At 54.1% G+C, this 21,980-nt stretch overlaps 2 protein-coding genes across 7 annotated transcripts in view; both read right to left on the reverse strand.

Moving 5' to 3' along the window:
• Positions 1-190: 190 nt before the first annotated feature.
• On the reverse strand, positions 191-3,934 carry NICN1 (nicolin 1, tubulin polyglutamylase complex subunit). The gene is made up of 6 exons (XM_068201565.1): positions 3,755-3,934; positions 2,962-3,135; positions 2,551-2,664; positions 2,102-2,173; positions 582-686; positions 191-441 (listed from the first exon to the last, which is right to left on the reverse strand). Exons 1-6 carry the CDS (start codon positions 3,917-3,919, stop codon positions 400-402), a joined length of 672 nt encoding a protein of 223 aa, XP_068057666.1. The 5' UTR covers positions 3,920-3,934; the 3' UTR covers positions 191-399.
• A 620-nt stretch (positions 3,935-4,554) lies between these two features.
• Positions 4,555-21,980, reverse strand: part of DAG1 (dystroglycan 1) — a 50,186-nt gene continuing 32,760 nt past the window's right edge. For all 6 annotated transcript variants that reach the window (XM_068201571.1, XM_068201575.1, XM_068201572.1 and 3 more), the window contains 2 exons: positions 20,158-20,566; positions 4,555-7,985 (listed from right to left, as the gene is read on the reverse strand). In XM_068201571.1, coding sequence (XP_068057672.1) covers positions 5,577-7,985; positions 20,158-20,439 — 2,691 coding nt within the window. In that variant the 5' untranslated portion in view covers positions 20,440-20,566 and the 3' untranslated portion in view covers positions 4,555-5,576. The remainder of the gene's footprint in view (positions 7,986-20,157; positions 20,567-21,980) is intronic.

The raw sequence follows: 21,980 nt of genomic DNA on the forward strand, positions 1-21,980 counted from the left end.
GGACATGGAGTCCGCCCGGCCCTGGCCCCGGCCCCCGCCCCCGGCCCGTCCCGCCCTCGGCACCGCCTCCCCGGGGCTGCCGGCTCGGCCACCCCCATCCCCCAGAGACAGGCGGGCACAGGCAGGGCCAACGTAGCAGCTTTTAGTGGTGACCCCTCCAGCACCCCCGCACCCCTCGGTCCCCCCCCCCCCCCCCACCCAGAAGAGGCTCCCAGGGGTCTCTGGAGTGGCAGCGCTGCCCCTCGCTGCTGGGCAGTGCAGAGGGAGTCAGGGAAGGGGCACAGGGAGGGCTTGGGACCCCCGCGGGGTCAATGGCCGAGGTGGGAATGCAGGAATCCACTCAGGCCCCGGGAGCATGGAAGGGACACTTCTCCCCAGCTGGCACCAGCACCAGCGGGCTCAGGTGTAGGAAAGTAGGTTGACATCGTAGCAGCCATCCACCTGGGGAAGAGAGCGACTGTCACTGTCTGCACAGCACTGCTGGGATACTCCAGCCCCATCCTGCTGGGAGCAGCCCCTCTGGGAGGGCTTCTGAGCCATGCGGCAAGGCCAGAGTCCCTGTCAGCAGGGGTGGGACTCACGTCGAAGCGCCCGATGCGGGCAGCTGCCTGGCGAGCCCGGATCACCTCTGTCAGCACCCACATTTGCTGGACTTCTGTCGACACCTTCTCCGGATCAGGGAGCTCCTGGAAGGAAGTGGGCACAATGCAGTGGAGCAGGGATGGCCCAGATGGGCTGGATGATCCAGGGTTTGGGCAGTGGTGTGGCTGGATGGCTTTGCCTCCCAGGGAGCCAGGCACGTGATGGTGCCCACATTCCTGACCTGCTGGTGGTTTCCCAACATGAGGTAAGCAGGGCCCCTGTCTAGGAAAACAAACCACTGGGGACATGGGTGAGTGACCCTGATCCCTGGGCGCTGCGGTGCCAACACAGCCCATCTCTGCTGGCAGGTGGCCAGGACGAGGACAGAAAGCTGATTGTTGGCTAATCATTAAAAATCTAATTGCACAGTCCAGAGTTTCCCAACAGCCTCATATGCGATGCTCCCTGGGCTTGGGTGCAGAATCCTGGGCACACAGGCTGGTTCACCCCAGGGACCTTTAGCCAGGTGGGACATGTGGGTTCAGCAGCAGCTCTCCTGGCTGGGGCACAACTCTAAGGGGGCACAGCTCTGTGGCACTGGGCTGAGGGGTGCCTCGTGGTGGTGCTGGGAAGAGCCAATCTCAGAGCAACCTCTGGCATCCGTCCTGGACACTCCTTGCCAAGGGGAACGTGATCCAAGCAATCAGCAAGGGACTAGGGTGCCCTCCCCAGACTGTCACACATCTGGGCAAGGATTGGGAGCAGCAGTCTCACTACTGGTGCAGTGTGGGTACCGTAGCATGAAAGCCCAGTAGCAGAACTGCCCCGGCAGGTGTGGGCTGTGTGCCAGCCTCCTGCAGGCAGCACCTCCAGTTGATTCAGCAGGTTCCCATGGGCGAGCCAGCTCCCATCCTGGCCCTGCTCTGCCTGGACTTTGCCCGCCATCTGCCAGGCAGATGTGGCTGGCAATCTGTGAACACGTGCTGTGATGCCCCTCTGCCCACATGCTGTCCTGGCTGGGCAACGTGATCCCCAGAGCACACCCTCTGCAGACTACTGGGAACCAGCCCTCTCCCCACACATCCCACCCACCCCGAGCGATGCTGTGCACCCACTGCTCTCACAGTGATGTCCCTGTCCCTGTTCCCACACATCCCACCTGCCACTGAACCATGCTGTGCATCCACTGCTGCCACGGGGATGTTCTTGCTCCCGTCCCCATCCCATTGCATCCCACCTGTTGGCTGAGGGGCACTGTGCACCCACTTCTCCCTTGGTGATGTTCCTGTCCCCAGACTAGAGCGCAAATAGACTTAAGCGTCACCTCAAATAGCACATCCCCATGGAGATATTTTTCTTCTTAGTACTGCAAGCTACTTCCAGCATAAGGCGGGTTATTCCAGGGCTCCACAGCTATTCCTGGTGAAAGCCTGGAGCCAACAAGGCAGGCATGGGCCTGGCAGCCTCCCGATGGATGCTCATGGCTGGCACCCCCAGTACCTCAGCAGTGATTACTCACCCCATGTAGGCTGGCTGGCTGCTCTGGAGGGGTCAGCTGGGAGAGCCAGGAGGGAAAATCCTTCTGAGGACTCTGAAACAGATCCAGAGGGTCACACAGGGTGTTCCCAACCCTATCTCCATCCTTTACACCAGGCAGCCTGCTGGGGCTTAGAGCTCACCCCTAGTGATATTGCTATGGAAGTGTCACTTTACCATCCTTAAAGAGAATTTTGTAGGGAATTCTGTGTTTTGAGTGGCTGTTGGAGCAGTTCCTTCCCCAGCACCACTGGAGCACAAGTGGATCCCAAGTGCTCCAGGAAAGGACAAGGACTTGGACTCACATCCCTGTGTGTGCTCCCCAGAGCTGTAGGGGGAAATGCCAGGTATAGAGCTGGAGAGCTGGGGACAGTGTCTTGTCCTGGCCCCCGGCCCATGCCTGGCAGTGGGGTAGCTCTGGCACCTGCTCACCTTCTGTCCAGGGGGGAAAATCTGCAGGTCCTCGATGGTGAAGTGGAGCCAGACTGGGGAGGGCTGTCGCAGGATAAACCGCATTGCTGTCACCTGGTCCAGGTCACACAGCATCTGCAGGGCAAGGGCCAGGGAGTGTAACCACAAGGGCTGGCACCGACTGGGGGCGGCTTTTGGGGTATCCTCCCAAAACCCCCAAGCCACCCCAGATGGAAGAAGCCCAAGGAAAGCATCGTCCCGTGAGGGCTGGCTGGGCTGAGCGGGGCACAGGGTCACAGGGACTCTCGCAGCCATGGGGGTCAGTGGGACAAGGGCACCAGACCCCTGGAGCAGGAGCCATCCTGGGGTGTGGGCAGAGAGGGGTGAGCCCCAGAGGGGGCCGATGCCACGGTCCCATCCGGACATGCTGACCTGGTGCCGGTGGAGGCAGAAGTAGTCCTGGGAGCCCTCCTCGGTGTGCGGGCAAGGCATCAGGCACAGGTCCCGCAGGCAGGTCATCCAGCGCCGGGACCCGCTGGGCCCGGGCCGCTGCACCCGCACGCTCAGGAACGCCGTGTAGAAGTTCCTGAACACGATCTCCTGCACCTGCGGGACCGGCGACCTCAGCCTCACAACGGCATCCCCCCATACCTGCACCGGCATCCCCCCGATACCGACACCGGCATCCTCCCCCCAGTACTGGGACGGGCAGCGGCAATCCGCCTCCCATACCGGGATCGGCACGTCCCCGTACCCGCACTAGCACAGCCCCATAGCGGGACCTCCACGGACATCCTCCACTCTACTGGGACGGGCACTGCATCCCCAGCATCCCGCCCAGCACGGGTAAGGGTGGTACCCCAGTACCGGCATCCACCCGTTACCGGCATCCCCTCCGCCCCGGGACCGCCCCTCACACCTTCCTCATACCGCCCACGGCATCCCTTCTGCCCTGGGACCGCCCCCGGCTTCTCCCCATATCGGCACCGCCATCCCCACCCACCCCGCCCCGATGCTGCCCCCGGCATCCCCCGTCCTGCCCCGGGACCGACACCACACCCGGCCCCGACTCCCCCGGCCCTGCGCCGTCCCCGGCACGGCCCGTCTTCCTCTGGGACCACCCGGCACAACCTCCGCCGGCACCGCCCCCGGCATCCCCCCGTGACTCCACGGGACCACCCCGGTACCCCCGCGACGGTACCGCGGCGGGCGCGGCCGCACTCACGTCGGCGGCAGCGCCGCGGGGGAAGCGGAGGTCGATGACGGCGACACCGGGCCGTGCGGGCTCGGCCCCCCCGGCCAGCTGGAGGGGGGCGGCGGGGCGGGGGGCGCAGGGCAGCGGGGAGCGGCCCGGCCCGGCGGGCGGACCCGGCCCCGCCGCTCCCGACATGGCGGCGCCGCGCGGCCGCCGCTCCGGGGCGGGGCCGGGCCGGGCGATGGCGTCACCGCCCGCGGGCACCGGCAGGGGGCGCCCCCGCCCCGCCGCCCGGGGGCGGCCCCGCCGCGGCGGGAGCGGGGCGGGCCCGGGGCCGCGCTGGCTCCGGGCATCCCCGGCACCGGGGCCACCCCAGCGCCTCCCCCTGACCGGCACCGGCATCCCCGCGCGGGTTCCTTTTTTTCTCGGCCCCGCGGTGCCGAGACCGGAGCTGGGGGTTGAGCACCCCCCCGCTGCCCTCCCCGGGGCCACCCCGGTGTCCGGGCAGCGCCGTTCCGGAGTGAAGCGGCGGGTCCGGCCCCGGTGTGCGGGGTCAGCCCTTCGCCCGGGGCGCACACGGGCGAATCCCAGCTGGGGATGCCGGGGCTCGGAGCAGAGGGGATGGGGACGGTACCGGTACCGTGGCGGGTCCCCCGGGGCCGGCCCGAGGGGGCTGAGCCCGTACAAACTGCTGGCAGCCGCACACCGGTTTTTAAGTCTTTTTTTTTTAATAAAACAATCGGAGTCTGTATCAAAAATTTAGTAAAAAATTAGATTTGAGAGTTCACCGATTTTTTTTAACTATTAACTATTCCTGGCGCTCTTTTATATTTTCTTTTTATTTATTTTTTTTAAACTTTTTTATCTTTTCCAACAGTGTCCAGGCTGGAGTGCCAGTGTGAGGCCAGTGAGGCCATGCCTGCACAGTCCCAAGGAGCAGCCGGGACAGAGAACACACCCTACTCTCATCAAAACACCCCATGGGGAGGGGGTTTTGCTTCAAATCGACCCCCCCAACCCTGGTGCTCGCAGAGAAGTTCGTCGTGGCACAGGGCTCAGCTCATCCTTCCATGAGCATTCCCTGGCACAGCGATGCACCCCCTGCTCAGCCATGGGCACCCCAGGCCAGGCTGACCCAACTTATGACTGCTTTATGATGCGTGAGAAAGACAGGATTTCTTTGATTAAAAATAAAATAAAAATGATAAAAGAATCAAACCCCAAACCAAGAAGCTGATCCACCCCAAGAGGAGGAGGAGGAGGAGGCTGGCTGGCCCCGCTGACCAGCCTGTGGAGCTCGCCTGCAGCACAGCACTGCCCTCCCCATCCCCAAAAACTACACATCCCAGTTTAGGTAAACAGCAGATTAAATGTAAAAACTTAAACCACCGACTTCAGAAAGTCCCTTGAATTTAATTATTTTTAGGCTACCTTTCATGTTACGTCCTGTAGCTAGACACACGTGAATAGAAAAAACAGTACAGTTAGTGTTAAAGGCAAACAGCGGAGACCCAGAGTGCTACCCCAGTGCTGCCTGCTGCTCCCGACCCGTCCCGACCCCCCTCCCTGCCCACCGCCCCGGCCCCGGCCGAAGCCCAGCCGCCGGGAAGGCGTCTTTTGAGCCGAGAATTTTTTTTCTATGAATAAAATAAAACCAAAGCTTGTTAGGCAAAAATAAAACAAGTGTCCCCCCGAGTCCCGCGAGCGCTCCGGTGCGGCGGGCGCAGCCGGGGAGAGCCTGCTGGGGAGCGGGCTGGGCTTTCATGTTCCCGGCTGGCGAGGGGGCTGCCGGCCCACAGACAGCACCGGTGTGGAGCTGGAGGCCCCTTCTCCCCCGAGAGCCTCCTGTTTGTTAAGGGGGGACGTAGGGCGGTGGGGACCTGTACGGGGTCATGTTCTTCGGGCGGGAGCCTTTCCCCTCCATGGGCGCAGTGAAGGGGGGGGGAGGCTGGTAGGGCGGCGCGTTGGGGTCCTCGTCCCGCAGCGGAGTGTACTCCCCGATGGTGTCCTGGTTGAGCGGTGTGGTCTCCGGCATGCTCTGGTTGGGGTACTCTGGAGGGGGCAGTGGGGCTTTCTCCTCCTGGAGGATGAGGGGCATGCTGGAGGACGGTGGGGGCTTGGAGTCGTCCAGCTCGTCGGCGAAGATGATGGGCACACCTTTCTTTATGAAGGTGGCCTGGTCTTCGATGGTCAGCTTGCCTTTCCTCTTCTTGCGGTAGCAGATCATGGCAATGATGCCAGCCACGAGGAGGATGGCAGCCACCACCACGGCAGGGATGACAGTGTGCAGGTACACATCGTCCTCGCTGCTCTTCTCAGGGTCTTTGCCTGCTGCCACCGTTGGCGTTGCCTCTGAGATCACCCTGCCATCCTTGGTCACGGGGACAAACTGGATGTGCCTGCAGCTGCCAGAACCAACCACAGACACATTCAAAGGCTTGAACTCAGGCTGCAGGACATTGGAGAAAGCTGGGCTCGGCCTGCCAGAATCATCCGCAATTTTTTTGCTCAAAGTCCGGATCTGCTCCCGAGGGCAAGGCTCCAGTGGCAGTGTGTTGTTGGTCCACTCCACTACGATGGAGCCTTTGGCGATGTCCTGCACTGTGATTGTGCTGCTGTTCCTGTCGCCAAATGCCAGAGCCAGCTTCTTCACCAGCATGATCTTCTTATGGATGTCATTCACGACTGCATTGTGGTCCCCTTCCAGCCTGGCCTTGAACTTCACCGGAGACTTGTCCCCATGTGGGCGCTTGTGGACATGGATTTCAAAAGCATCCACAGCAAAAAGCCCGCCCTTGTCAGTGGCATACATGAAGTACTCGTGCTTCCCAATGTGGTTGTGGTCTGGCATGCCATACATGAGCTGGCTGGTGCTGTTGAACTGCACCCATGAATTCTCCTCGATCATCTGCTGCTCCTTCAGCTTCAAGGTCAGCTGCAGCTTGTCAGTGGTGGTGTCTTCCTTGTCGTAGAAGGTATCTGACGGTATCTTAACCTCGAAGTATGTGCCCTCCCACGCATCGACCCTGTCGATGTGGTTCGTCAGCTTGGGTGGCTCGTTCGGCTCCCAGGGCCGGGGCAGCCCGCTGGCTGTGGTGCGCACGCGGGACGGCGGAGAGGCCGTTGTCAGCTTGGAGATGGGCGATCTGGTTGTGCTGGGAGGCTTTGTTGGACGGGGCGTTTTGGGCCTTCGAGTAGGCCTTCGTGTTATTGCTGTGGAGGAGTCTGTCGTGGACGGTGTGGCTGGCTTCAGGGTGGAGACTCTCGGTTTCTTGGTGGTAGTTGAGGGCGGTGTGATCACTGCTGTGGGCTCTACATACCCAGGCATCGTGGGGCGAATTGGCACGGAGGCCGTGCCCGTGCCTTCTGCTACCCTGGTTGGCTGGATTGGCCCCAGCGTGGGCGTCTGGACAATGGGGCCTCTGGTTCTGATGGTGACTGTTGGCTTCCTCGGCAGTGGAATGGGCTCCCGGACAGGAGGTGCCGTTGTCTCTGTGGGAGGCGCGATGGCGGGCGACGTTGGGGTGGGGACAATCCTGGTGGGTGGCTCTTGTGCGGCAGTGGTGGGCGGCCCGATGGCAGTCAAAGGCGTAGGGGTGGCGTTGATCTGCCGCCGCATCCTCTTTGGGAGGTGAGGTTTCTTGTTAGCAATGTGCCAGCCAACAACCGGGTAGCCAAGGCGGGCAGACATGGTTCCTTCCTTAGCTGGAGCCTCCACCTTGCTGATGTTGGGGACACTGTTTTGGCTCAGGGAACATCCCAGTTTCCATGAGAGTAAGGCCCCGTTCTCCACCACCTTCTTTGCATTTCCTGGTCCAGCCATGAAGGCCGACATGTCAAAGAGTCTGTTATTTACAACAGGAACCAACTTCATGTTGTGAAGTTCCACCTCTGAAAAGCTTCTCATTCTGTTTAAGAGTTCAATTCTCTGCTTTGGTGTCATTTTTGTTAAGTCAGCATCCAAAATGACAGTCAGGATAGTGACTGGCTCTTCCGAGCCACACACGAAGGGTGCTGTGTCACTTGTGTCTTGGACGGCCACTCGCACCGACTGAGGCTCGTTGTGGTCCTCTTGGTGGACCTCAACGGAGAATACGTTTGTGGTCTGTGGGACGTAGCTCCCATTTGGGAAGGGCTGCAGAGTGGTCACTGAGATGTAGTGGACACCCTTGTCTGTGTCAAGGGGCAGCCCTTCCAGGGAGCTGCTCTCCGCATTCCAGTGCAACCAAGAAGGCAAGGAGTCCTTCCCAGCTTCGGAGATCTACCAAACAAACAAACAAACAAACAAAAAAGCTTTTAGAAATACAGCATGAGGACAGCTTCTATCAGCAGTAAAGCCTAATTTCAAGGATTAAAGAAAAAAACCTGAAGTGTAACAACTGGGGAAAGAACATCCTGGCCAGAGCATGGCAACCTTTGCCTCCTCCTCCACATGTTGGCAAGGATGAGCTCTGCAGGGTGCACCAGACCCAAAGGGCTTAAGGAGCCACAAGAGGTCATAAAGCCCCACAAGTTCCCCTCGTCTGCAAGTGCTCCAACACTTGCTGTGCAACTGCCAAGCACAAGTGGTTCATTTCTCTGAGGGCAGACCGGGAGTTTACGTCATGGAGACAGTGACAAAGCTGAGGGTGAAGTTATGCTGTACAGCAGAGCTGATCCAAAAACTACCCTCTTCCCACTCCTTCCTCTCCCAGCTTGGCCATCTTGCTCCTTTCCTCACCCCATCACACTTGGCCCACCCTACATACATCAGGTCCACTGCTCCAGCAGCTCAGCAGAACATGTATTTTCTCCACTTATTTTCAGCTTGTCCCACTGTCCCCAAAGTCAGGATGACCCAGAGGGGCCAGAAGCCGGCCAGCTATGGTTCTAAGTCCCTGGCCTGACTGGAGCACACCAGCTCTCAACAAGCAGCAGGAAATCCTGAGAGCTACATGGTGTTGTCTGTTGTCCTGCTCTGCCAGAGTAACAGCAGCCAAGGATAAAGGAAGGGAGCAAACCCAATGTAATGGCCAGTGTGGGCAGGCAGGGATGTGGCACATGGGCTGATGAATTGCTGGACGTGACACAGGACAGCACGCCAGCCTGGCTTCACCCCCGGGCTAGCTAAAAATGAAGGACTTCACTTTCACATAATAACTTGCTGCTGCAAGCAAAGGCTTTGTTTCAGAGCACAGGCACCTCAGGACTCCAACACACTCTTTACTACCTCTTTCAGCCCGTGGGACTCTGTCTTCTGCCCTGGGTTGTAGCTGAGGGTGGGTGCAAACCCCCAAGCCCCCCCAGTTCCTGGCAGCTGACATCCATCTGCTCTACAGCCACTCGCGGATCACGCGGCGCAGCGGAGCCGCTCGGGCTGAGTGCTGGAAGGGTGAGGCTGCCAGCTCGGTGGGCTGTGACATTTCCCTGGGCTGCAGGTACTCCAGAGTGAGTAACCTGAGCTTCATCACCTCCCAGGCCCGGAGGCGTTTGGCAAGTGTGCTGGCTGGGCTTTCCAGAACTCCACAAGGCATCTCCCCCTGACACTCAGAGCAAACAGGATGCTTTGGGGCTCATGGAGACACATTTGGCAGCCTGCTCCACGGCCTGGGCTCACTGCAGTCCAACACACAGCCAGGCTCTAGCTCTCTTCCTGAAAGGGTGCTTTGGTTCTCTGCAGTTCTGTAAAGTTTATACATATTTCATAATTTACCCAAATGCAAAAATTGGGAGAGGAGCTTTGCAAGGAAACCTGCCTGGCAGGAGCACTCCTGCATGCAGCAGCAGGTGCAGAGCTGGGGCAGGACTAGCCAGACTACAGGTCCTGCTGGGGAAAGCCCCTGGATGGACAAGGAAGGATGGAGGGCTGGGCACCCTGTGAGTCCTGGGTGCCACTCCCACTCCCTGGCTGCAGGCAGGATCCAGGCAGCACCCTGGGAATCACCCCCACACTGTGAGTTTCAGCACATGGAAGGGTCTGCATGCACAGCTCTGCCAGCAAAACGCAGGACCCAAAAATCTTTTGGCAAGAGCAGCACAAAAAAGCTTTTGTGCAAGAGCTGCAGAGGGTTTCAGCCAGTCTGGACAAGCTCAAGAGTACATCATGAGCCACATGCTGGGTACAGGTTATTAGAGCAGAGTTTAAAGCTCTCAGCACAGCTTTAGTTAGCTCCTCACCAGCAATATGCCAGAGCAGAGAATTCAGATTCCTGCTTACAGCAGCTGGAGGAAGCTGTCCCAAGGGCCCTGTACCTCAATATATGCAACCATGCACCACCATGTGAGCATCCTTCCCCTAGCCTTGTTGTGTACCCACGTGTCTGGCAGAGGAGGAGGGGTTTTGGCAGGGCTATGGCTGCATTCACTCCTCCTCCACTGCAAGAACAGGAGCTGCTTTTAGCCCAGACATCCCAAAGGAAAGGCAGCCCTTCACCTGAGCTGGGCACAGGGAGCCAAGCCTCACTCCTGCAGGAACAAAGGCACGGATTGTCCTTCCTTGGCATTTCTTCTGCCAAAAGAGAACAAAGGCAGAGTCTGCTGCTGCCCAGCCAGAAGCACTGACCTGCCCCCATCTTCCTTTAAAAAAGTGTCATTTCATCACACCCTCTAAAAACTGAGATGCCAGGACAGTGCTCAGTGCAATAAAGCAGTTACAGTAGCAGCAGCTGGATGGTTCCACTATTTATCCTCTTGTGCCAAAATTAGCCACTAACCTGCCCACTGTGGAGGAGGGCTGGGCTGGGCACACGTAAGGAACAGAAACATAGGGAGCCAGGACAAAGCCACAGCATTATTGAGGCTTACCCAATCAAGAAGAATAAAAACTTTAATAGCGAGTGGTTAAATTCACTCTGAGTGTGTAATTTTAGGCTACATTTGGAACAAATCTTCCCCTTCTGTGCACTCTGCAAAAGCCCTTAATTACAGGATCACACACTCCACACAGCTTTCCTGAGAGTCGGAGTTTTCTGCTGCTGCCTCCTCCCTGGGCACGGGCATGACTTGAGAAGAAGACCTACAAGCATCAGTATTTTACTCAGTCTCATGTCACAAGGTGATTCTTCCTTCAGTCATCTCTGCTCCTACTTCTGACAGCCAAACTCGCTTCAGAAAGGCAGCTGACCCCACAGGCAGAAATGACAGCGAGGGAGGCACAGGCCAGTCTGAATGTTCCTGCTTGGAAAACCATTTTTAACCTACAGTTTACATGTAGGGCCCATGCTAGAAAAGGAACCTGCAGCCAGACAGATTCACACCAAAAATTAGGCTCTCCTGAAAAACAAAAAGAGGCCAAGCAATCACTGACTGGGATGACTTGTTCTAGCAGGGATGCGACATTGCAAAACATTTATAAACCCACTTAAACTTGATTTAAAAAGAGCTGAGCTGGTTCAGCTGTGTTCAGCCTGTGAGGAGATGTGGACTGTTTCTAAAGGCTCTGCAAGAGATGATTAAGAAAATCAAATTTATGTGGATTACTCCTATGAAGCCTGTGCCTCCCCTGGGAAATCTTTGAGAAGGCAACAAGTCACAAGCATTTGATGTCTCTGCACTGCTTGAAACACAGCTACTGACCTGATAGCAGAAATCATCCATGTTCAGGTGAGAAAGGAAGAGCCCAGAAAGATTAGAGTAGATAAATAAAGTTGTTAGCATGATGGATAAAAATACTTGCTCCTAAACAAATGCTGACCAGCGGAGGCCTTGGCGTGGGTCTGTCCTGTCCACGTCACTGCTGTGTTTGCAGTGGTGTGGACTGTGAGGAGGGAGACCTGGACTCTGTTCTAGCAATGTTTCCTTCAAATATTGCTTCAAAGGGTATTTGTTAAGGCTACACATAGTTAATGATTTGGGATCTCTAGTTTTCATGTTAGAAGTTTCCCACTTTTCTATGTATGCAATAAGTATCAGCCTTGAGCCCTGCCATTTCCCTCAGGGGGTCTGGTTTCAAAATAACTCTTCCATTGCCCAAGTTTAAAAAAAAAAAGGCTTTGTTTTCCCATTATTTGAGATAATTGTAAATGAATGCTTATTGGCTAAAGATTACACAAGCCTGGCAGTGTATCGAAGATCATTAAAAAATAAGCCATGATAGTGATTTAAAATACATACAGTGAGTGGTCTGGCTGGTTTTGAAGACCTTGTTCACAAAATCCTTTCAGATAGACATGGCCTGTTATTTTTAGGCCAGCCAAGAGCAGTCAGCTCATGAAAGAAGATAGCTCAGTTTGACTTGTTTTTTTAAACTTGGATCTTAAAGCCCTGTAGCCAACAAGACAAAGATAAGCAAAGGAGCAGTGAGCAAAACTGCTGCCTCGAGGGAATTCAGGCAAAAACTGCATTACTAGAGTGCCCTTTAACCCTCCAGGTATTTAGTCCTCCTCCTTCTGACGAATCCCCTGAAAAGGAGTCAGCGAGCCCTTTGCCAGGAGACAGGCACCACAGGATCCTGCCTCGGGTCTCCACTACGGCACACAGTCCTGGAAGTATCCAATGGGATCTCCCCTGCCTGTGCTGATGTGCTGACAGACCTTCACACAGGCAGCAGCAGCTGGGAGTCGGCTCCTTTCAAATCAGTCCTAAAAAGCCCCTGATGACTGCTTTTGGGCAGAGTCAGCATGGACAGTCCTGCAGCTCTGCCAGATCTCCCACTGCCCCCTTCCCCTCCCTGCGTCCAGCAGCTGCTGAGAGACAGACCCTGTGCCAGGGATTTATCTGGGGTGTAATTACTGATGACAATTTACTGTAGCCAGACTCCTTCAGCATCACCCCAACACACATGGCCAGCAATGACGAATATCCCAGCTGGGCCCTCCAAAAGGTGAGCTGAGCTGAGCTGTGCCCAACCGACTGGCCCAGCCAGTATCACACCAAGTCTGCAGGCTCAGGCTTCTGCAAGCAATTAACCAGCAGGCAGGGGAAGAAAATGGAAATTCAAATGCAATTCAAATGCAAATATAACTGCAGAGAAAGAGTCAAGCCTAAGCTGTTTGCCTAAGCCCAAGCTTCATCTTAAACCCCCTGCTAATGCTGCAGCATGGACAGTGTTGGCAGCAGAAGCAACAGGCAGCCTCAGCCCTGAATCAGATCCATGGGCAGGTAGATTCTCATTGCCTTGTTCCACAAAAGCTGGGGGAGGGACACTGGCTTCAGATCCACCCCAGTGCTGCTGGAACTGTGGGCACTGCAAGGAGCACAGCCAGACTGGAGTCAGGAGAAGAGATGGGCACAGAGCCTGCAGGCTCCAGCTCAGAGGATGGAGTCCTTGTTTTGGGAGGCAGGCTCTGCCTGTGGATCCATCAGGTGCACTCCTCACCTGGCACAAAGGCTGCACTGTGCCTGCAGACCAAGCTGTCCAGGAACCACAGCCCCAGGCAGGTCCCATGGAATGTGATGGTGCAAGACAGGAGCTGGAGAGCCCTCAGCCCACAACAGCTGCCGGAGTTCAATGTCTGGACAATGCTTTCAGACACATGGCGATTCTTCCTGTTGTTCTGTGGTGGGCCAGGGCTTGGACTTGATGGTCCTTGTGGGTCCCTTCCAACTCTGAATATCCTATGATTCTATGAAGCTGTGGGCCTTTGGCCCCAAGAACAGCCCTGCCGGGGAGGTTGGCCTGTGTGCATCCGGGAGAGGTCGTGTGAAGGAGCCTCCAACCTTACTTGCCACCTCCTCTCCTCTAACACAACAGAACTGCAAACTAGGACATCAGACAGGCCATGCCTAGAAGCACAAGGCCCAGAAAACTGTGGTGCAAGGAGGATGGGCACCGCTCAGAGCCTTCTGCTCACTGGGCACTGCTGCTGCAGCGCTGTGCTATGGGAAAGCTCAGGCTGGAGAAAGGAAAGCTGTGCTTGGCACAGCAAACAGGAAGGACTTCCAACACAGATGCTTCCCTGTGGAAGGGACTGCGATACCTGCCAGGGCTTTTGGGTACCCTCAGCAGACACTGCTCCTCTGGGCTGCTGCATACCTTGCACAAAAGGCCCAAGAACTCATGGACAAAACAAGCTCCTCCAGGACATCTCATGCAGATGCCTCTGCCCCTGGAAGTCTAAAAACAGCCCAGAGACTCGACTGGCTTTCAGAAGTATGTCAGCCTCAGTGACCCAAGCCTTCATTACCAGCAGGAGCTCACCACCTCTCTGAACGTCAGAGACCAAAAGCTGCACAAGAACAGCCAGTAATTGGTGCTTCCTTAATGCACAGGTAGGTCAGGATGGTTGAACTAACCCCACATTTTGGCTGATCCCAGCCAAAGCCCTGCAAAGCCCTTCCTGTATGTCTCCGTGCACTAAAGCTGTTGCTTTAGAAAAACAAATCAAACCCAGCCCAGAAAGCTGAGCTAAGGGGGAATAAGGTTGCAACTAAGGGGGAATAAGGACATCACTGGTCCTGGCCCTCATCTTCAAGTTCAAACTTCAGCCTCTGAAGGACCAAAGCTAGTAACAAAGCTACTCGAAGTAGCTGCTCTGCTTTTATGTGCTCATGACAACCTGAATGAGAAGTTTACGTGTCTCCTGCTAATCTGCATTTTCCAGCCATTCAAGGAGTGAGTGAAGCCTCACACACAGAAAACAGCCCCCCTCCTCTGCGGATGTGGGCGTAGGACTGTGCTGTGGGCTCAGCCTGCCTTCCACACGAGCTGGGCTTTGTCTGACCAGCTTCTTTACCATCAGTAAAACAGCTCTGCAAAGGTGCAGGCTGAGCAGCTACGCCCAGCTCATGCCACCCTCGCATACTCCTGCCATGACGGCTTCTTTTCCAGATGCGCCTCTGTGCCGGCTATAAGGACACCATTCAGCGTCCCACTCTGCCTGGGCAAGGGAACACAACAGCTGTTTCACTGGGAGGTCACTACAAAACATTGAGTGTCCCAAGAAATCCTCCTTTCATCGGTCCATGCAAGCAGCTTGGAAGGATTTGTTTAGCCTTATTGTTGGAGCGGGAAGGCGCAGCCCGCCCGCGCCAGGGCTAGGGTCAGCACGGGCTGCCCACACCCCGCTTTATCCCTTGTCCGGGGGGTGAGCACGGGGCAGGAAAAGCCTCAAACAGCTTTTAAAAAAAGTTTGGTTGGGCTCTTCTTTCAGCACGACTTTTTATAAGCGAAAGGCCAAAGGGAAGCAAAAATACCACAGAGCAGGGATGCCAAGTGCTGGGGGTTTAGTGCTGCCACCGCACAGCTAACCAGCCCTGGCAATTTATTCCTCCCATCAGCAGATTGCTGGAAAGCTGGCTTTCAAGAGCACGGCAAGGAAAGGCAGACCAGATCTTGCAGCCTCAGGTCTGCTCCTTCGCAGGATTCTCATTATCATCACATTCCTCTGTCTCCCTGGGTGCTCAAAGCAACAACCTGTAAGAGCAGGGCAAAACAAGGAACTTCCCAGCCCGGCTGAAAAGCCAGTTTATAATTAGATCGAGTCACATTTTCCACTCCTCCAAATTCAGAGATTGTTACTAAGCGTGCACTGAAAATGCCAAGTTCTCTGACTCGGCCTCACTGCAGGAAAAAGATAAGCCCCCTCGGCCTCCCTGAAGGAATCTTATCAGCTCATCTTATCACTCAGACTGCAGTGTGGCAACCAAGCAAAGTCCTGCCCAAGTGTTCCTTTGCCTGGACCTGTTCCAGGCACTGCCATTTATCCCTGTCTGCTCGCCTGTAAATAGCGGCTGTTGCTGCACCTCCCAGTTAGTCCATGAAAACCAGGGACCCCAGGGAGGAGGTGAAGCTCAAATGCTTTGAGACAGAGAGCCTTTTAAGATACCCAGCTTGATGACACAGCCCCTCGGGAGTGCTCCTTGCTTCTCTTCTTCCTTTGAGAAATGCCACTTTAATTTCACATTCAGTTAAAATGCTTTGAAATAAAGATCATTGCAAGAGGAAAAAAAAAAGCCAGTATTTTGTGGTTTTCTTCCCTGAAAGCAAGTGTGTCCTGGCACTGCAGGCTGGCTGTCAACATCCAGCCCTTGGTTTTGGGGTTGGAGCAGGATTGAGGTGAGCCCTGACAGTAGATACCCATGTCAGGACTCCTGCAACCCAATCTCTGTGGATCCTGTTTATAAATCAAGGTCCCTGACATCTGATGAGAGCAAAGCTGTTCAATAAAAGCCACTTCAGCAGATGGCAAATAGAACAACCATTGGAAACTCAGCCTCCTTCTTGGAAAGTTTAGTGGTGGACTTGGCAGTGCTGGGCTAATGGTTGGGCTGGATAATCTAAAAGGTATTTTCCAACCTAAACAACTCTGTGATTCTATGAAAGCAAGACTCCCTTTTTCCCAGATGGATATCCAGTCTCTGATAACCTCCAAACCGGCTCCATAGCTACACTGTGTAATTCACCTGAGTGAATTCTTTTGCTCTAATCACTTTCCCACCAGCTATGTTTGCTTACAGAGACAGCTTCTCAGGGCCTCTGCTATGTGTTTTACCTGTCTTCCCAACAAAGCCCTATGGAAACCATGCACTTCAAACCTAAAAAGAATGAGGGGCTAAGACACAGCTGGAAATGCTCCCCTGTGCTCACCTGAGCTCCTGAGCATTGGCTACAAACCCATGCAGATCTGCTCTGTGGGATCCATCCCACAGCGAACACTACCAGGACTGAAGGCAGGTCAGCAGCTTTACATGACCTTCAAGGAAGACACAGCAAATCTCCTGCTCTGGCAGAGATGTGCCTTGGGAAGCAGTACACACCAGGAGTTTCTCTCCTTCCAGCATGCTTTATAGAGCCATCTTTAAATAGAAGTTATTTAATAGTGTCTCTATGTATTGTGGGTATATGCATTTAGGATATCAGGCTGTGCAAGGGCTCAGTTCCCTGTGGGTATTGTATCCTTGTGGGGATAACACACCTTGGCTGGTGGGATGAGTGGAGAGCCATGCTTGGTAACGGCCACCACACCAAATCATGCACCTCACCTTTTGTCCTCTCCTGGGACTCAACAGCTAGAAGCAGCAGAAACTAGAGACCTGGATATTTAAGCTGATAGGAAGATGTCCAAACCAAAGCAAAGCAGACATGGAAAAGCAAACGATTGTAGGATATAGCAAACAAGGTTATTTATAGAAGAGAAAAGGAAGTTTGATGCTTTTATAAAAGGTTCTGGTAAAATTTCATCTGGAATGTTTTGTAGTGCTGTGGTCATGCAAACATAAGAAAAATAAACTGAAGCTGTAGGAGGTGCAGAAGACAGCTGCAAAGCTCAGGGGAAGGAAAGAAAGCTTGTTTTATGAGAAAGACTAAAGAGGTTGGCTTGTTTAACCTAATAAAATCAAGATGGAGAATATGCCTGTCACCTATAAATACATAAGGGAAGTAAATATTATGAAGGTAGAATTGATTTAGGCTAAAGGGCAGCACATATAAATATTTCTAGCCATCTCTAAATTTAGGCTAGAAGCTGCATTTTTAATCAGAGCAACCAAATTCTGGAGCAGCTTCAAATAGAAGTGGCAGGAACAGGAAATCCAACTGGTCTTTTGACCGGAGCATGATCTGTTCTTTGACAGGACACAGCTGAGAGGTAACAGGTCAGACTGCACACAGTCCTCAGTGGAAATGGGGTTAAGGAGATGATGACTGGTGAAGGTACCAGCACTAATGCCCATGTTTACTCTATCCCAGCAGCATCTGCCAGGAGCCAGTGGGAGCCAGTGGCAACCCACCCACACATTGTCTGTATGGCAAGGGGGCTGTGTGATACAGGGAAATGGGGTGTTTTAACCCAAACCTTGTAAAAATACCAATGTTTTGGTGTCAAAACGTGTCAGAAAGGTGTGCAAGATGCCTTTTAGGAAGCCACAGCAAGGAATTTTAATTTCCAACCACCTCCAGACAGCAGGAGAGCAGTCTTACAGCCAGAAGCCCTGCTGTAGTGAGGAAGCTAGAGGACAGCATCTGGACTGACCTGCTGCCAAATCCAACAGCTGGAATACCTGCAAGCTCCAGCTGCTTTTCAGAGGACATGATACTGCCTGAGCAAGGCACTTCCTTGGGAACACAAGGCACGGGGGAAGGGTGTTACCACGGCCCCAGCACCTTGCAGGCAGCTGGCTCTGAGCAACATGGAAACAGACTCTGAAATTAAGACATGTGGTAGTTTTTTACTACTTTTCTCTGCAGCTTGAGCACATTCAAATCAACTTGCTTCTGTCCTTAGCCATAAAACTCTCACCTGTTGTTCAGCAGCTTTGGGGGTGGCAGGGAAAGGCTGGGGACTGCTCCCAGGAGCACATACCTGACTGTGCAGGAGTGCGTGCCTGCGGGGCACTCCTCCACCACGCTGCACATGCCTGGCGTTGTTTCCATCCCACAACCGAGTTTGCAGATAAAAGTATTTTGTCTACAGCTGGCTGGAATCTGCTAACAAGCAGGGAGAGTATCTGAGAAGGAGCTTCAAGGCGATCCCCACCACAATCCTAGAAATAATCAGTGGGAATCATCTAGAAATAAAGCAATCACACTTTCTCCAGGTTCCAGTGGGAATCTGGGGACAGCAATTTTCAGCATTAAAAAAAAAAATTGTAGATTTCTTTAAAATTTAAGAGGAAAAAAATACAGGTAACCATACTTCATTGTAAACCCTGCTCTATCTCAGAAGGAACAGAAGTCCTTATTCTTTCTTCTCAGGCTTTAAGTACACCAGAGAAGTATTATGCTTTTACTGCTCCAGCCGAGAAATGCCAGGCAGCCTGAGAAAAAGACCACAGCAATGTGCCCTGAAACTTACCAGTAAAACAAAAATGCATCCTAGCACCCAAAATTGCCTACGCAGTTCTCACTAGCCAGGAATCAAATCCCCCATAGCAAAGGTCAGCTGTGCTCAGCAGCCAACATGCATTCTCTGCAAGGAGAGCCCTTCCAGAGACAGCAGCTAAGTGAAAGCCTGCTGCACTTTTAAAATCAATTTCAAGGTGAACAGATGCAACATGCACTCGGGTAGAGCCAGGGATAAGCATGAAAATTGCTCCCAGAGTTTGTTGAACTACACATAACCAGCAGCTGCTGGGTCCTGCTGCAGCCCAGGCCCTTCCAGGCCCTTCCAGGCGTGTTGGTGTTGGTCAACACACCTCACACCTACATGGCAGAGGCATAATGTGAAGCCATCAGGTAGAATGGAAATAATCCACCAGTATTTTCCTGCAGCTACTTGAGCTATCACAGATGACTTTTGTGCCAGGAAAAGATGACAGAGGAAGCTGTGGTGTTATATAAATACTGACACTTATTCTTGCCATCAAAGCAGCTATTAGACAACACCAGAACAAGCCACTTGGATGCAAAATCCCAACCCAAAGTTGTCATTTCTGTAACACGAGATCTGGGGCTCACCACAGGCTCTGGCAGCCTGGAGCTGTACAGGTGCCCTGTGCTCTGAGCACAGGCTGTGGGTGAGGCTGGGCAGGGACCTTGGCCATGGGTCAGCACAGAGTCACCGAGACCAGCCTGGCCCCTTCCCCGACTCCTCTGGCCAGGGGCTCACCCTCCTTCCCGTCTGACCCTCTGTCCATAACAGCTGCATTCTTCAGATTTTCTGCCCACCCTGGCACCCTTGCTGGAGCCAGCAGGATCACGTATCAGGATTGGGATAACTGTGTGACTGTACACAGAGCTAAACCAAGCCTGCCTTCAAGGAGAAACTGAGATGTCAGACTTGCTTCTGACTTCTCTCCATCTCCCTCTGATCTTCTAAGACACACCAGAAGCACGTCTTTTTATAATGCTTTATAATGCTCTTTGAAAAGAAATCCTGAGACTGGAAGGCAGTTCTGTTTTTTAAGAAGAGAATTTTCTGAATTCCACGTGATCCAAGCAAACCCTTCCAGGAGAGGACTAACAATGAGCACACCTGTGTTTGACCATGTCCCTACCTTCCTCTGGGCTATTCTACCCCTCTCCTGCACTCAGGACTGATTCCAAAACCCAGTTTTCAGGTCCTTGCAGTGCCAGTGGCATGAGTTTAAGTCAGATAAGGGGAAAGGCTACCATCTTTCCCAAGGGGACTTAGGGGCGAGGTCAGGAGAAACAGTGTCACAGGCAGCCCAAAGCCCTGCTGGCAGGACAGGGTCTGTTTGTCTGGCAATGTTCTGTTACCACAGTGAAGCAAACTCCCCGAGCCTGAGCAGCAGTCCCAGGGAATCCATGGCTCCTCAGATCCCATGGCAGCATCTCCTCATGAATGTGCCCATCGTACCAGGGGCAGAGCATCTCATAATTTAAATACAGCCAACAAATTCAATTAGTCATCCCTGAGAAGTCTTCTCTGTTACAGAAGAGAGAAACTTTGCAATGAGATGACACTAATTTTTTATAAAAATCCTTCTCCCGTAGTCCTACAAAACTGTAAGGCTGCTTCCCAGCCACCCTCATGACCCAGCCCATTAGTGGGGTGACTCGCTCGATCCTGCGTGAATATAAGTAAAAACGATCCTTGGGGAACGGTGTTTCTCACCTGGACAACTTCTCCATTGGAAGCAATTAAATCCGTGGGGATGGAGACTCTGAAGTAGCGTCCCACCACGGCAGAGCTGTCGGGTATGCCCACCACAGCCGGCACGGTCTCCCGCAGGTCCGAGAGCACCGAGTGCATGGAAGCCTCCAGCTGGTTTTCCCAGTCCCGAACCACTTCCGCCGGCTCGCTGGGCCAGCGGCAGTGAGCAGAGGCTGCCAGCAGCAGCACAGGGAGCCAAGTCCTCCCCAGGACAGGGGCTTGCAGTAGGCATCCAACAGTCATTCTTCCCAGCAGCCTTGGTAACAGTGCTCCAGCTGGAAAGGAGATCACAGGAATCTGCAGGCACCACAGCACAGGCAGGGGATCCACCAGTCCTTCACAGCAGCCTCATCCTAGGAGTCCTGGGAACCTGGTTAGACAGAGGAAATCCAATCAGCACATTAATTAAGATACCCAAGCCAGCCATTCAACTCATAGTGACCTTGCAACGGACAGAGGGCTACTGGCCCTGTTACCGTCTGGGCCTCAGCTTTTGATTTAACTGCAAGTTACCACAACCATCAGAGAGCACGAGAGCTTCTCAGCTCCACTTCTGACACAGAGCATCTCCAAAGAAACAAGCTCCTCCTGCTTTTCCATGCACACAGCCACGTTTCTGCTGCTCTGGAGACACAGCATCCTGAGATAGCCACAGGTAGGGAGACAGGGGAGATACAACCAAAGCTGAGACTGAGCACAACACTAAGAGCTGACCTTTCAAAGCGAGCCGAAGCCAGGCTGGAATATCAGTGGATTTAAATGCCAGTTACCCAGCAGGAAAGATATCAAGAAACATTTGGAAGTCCAAAGCTGCCATCCTAATGGCTTGACACATGACAGATGCTTTTGCTCCTCTGACCCAGGAGACTGGTTTTCAAGCCAGGTCTCCTCTCAGGTCCAATTTTTTGTATTAGTGTGTTCAGAGTTATCTGGGGGCCTGCACCACGCAGCCCCAAATCAGACTGGAGTGAGCTATGCACACAGTGGTTTATGCTGCCATCCAGCTCTCTCCTGCTTGTACAGCTCACCTGTGCCCACACTCTGCCAAGACACATCTCCAGCTCTCCCTCACTTTGTTGTTTTGTTCTTTCACTTTGTCCCCATCATTACCACCTCCCTGCTTCCCTAGATCTCCTTTCTCTTCGTTCCTTTGGCCATCATTTCCTTTGCTTCCTCAGCTATTTCTCCCTCCAGACTACTTCTCCCTCCAGACTGCATTCGGCCACGGCACAGATCTGTGCCACCATGTTCGTCTTCACAGACTGCTTGCAGGAGACCAATGGATTCCTGGAATAGGACAGAGCCATTTGGGACCCCAGGGAAGTCGTACTGCCCACTCTGGTATGGCAGTTTGCAGCCAGCACAGCCCCTGCTAACGAATCTGCAGTAATGAGTGGAATGGTGGGTTACACAGGATGGCAGGACAGACACACAGACCAAGCAGACATTGTTCAATGCCAGGAGCACACAAGACTGGGTTCCCTAATGCCTTGAACCAACTCCTTTTTCCCAGGCTGAGAGAGAAGTGGCTCCAAATTCTCAGAGCAAATCAGCACAGCTTCCAACCACTGGCTCCCAGTCGGATTTATTTTAGCCTGTTCTGTCTGCACCATATGATTCACATGAGGCTGTCCCAAGAGACCCTGGAGCCAGTCCGTGTGGGAAGGGAAATCCCACTGCTTCTTGCCTTTGCAGAGCTCCCGGAACAGCACGACAGGGCTCAGCTGCCTGCTGTGCTGTGGCCAGGCAGGATGTATTGCCCACCAGAGGCTTGCAGAAGCAGG

This window comes from Anomalospiza imberbis, chromosome 11, assembly GCF_031753505.1.
Source record: "Anomalospiza imberbis isolate Cuckoo-Finch-1a 21T00152 chromosome 11, ASM3175350v1, whole genome shotgun sequence".
Lineage (NCBI taxonomy): Eukaryota > Metazoa > Chordata > Aves > Passeriformes > Viduidae > Anomalospiza > Anomalospiza imberbis.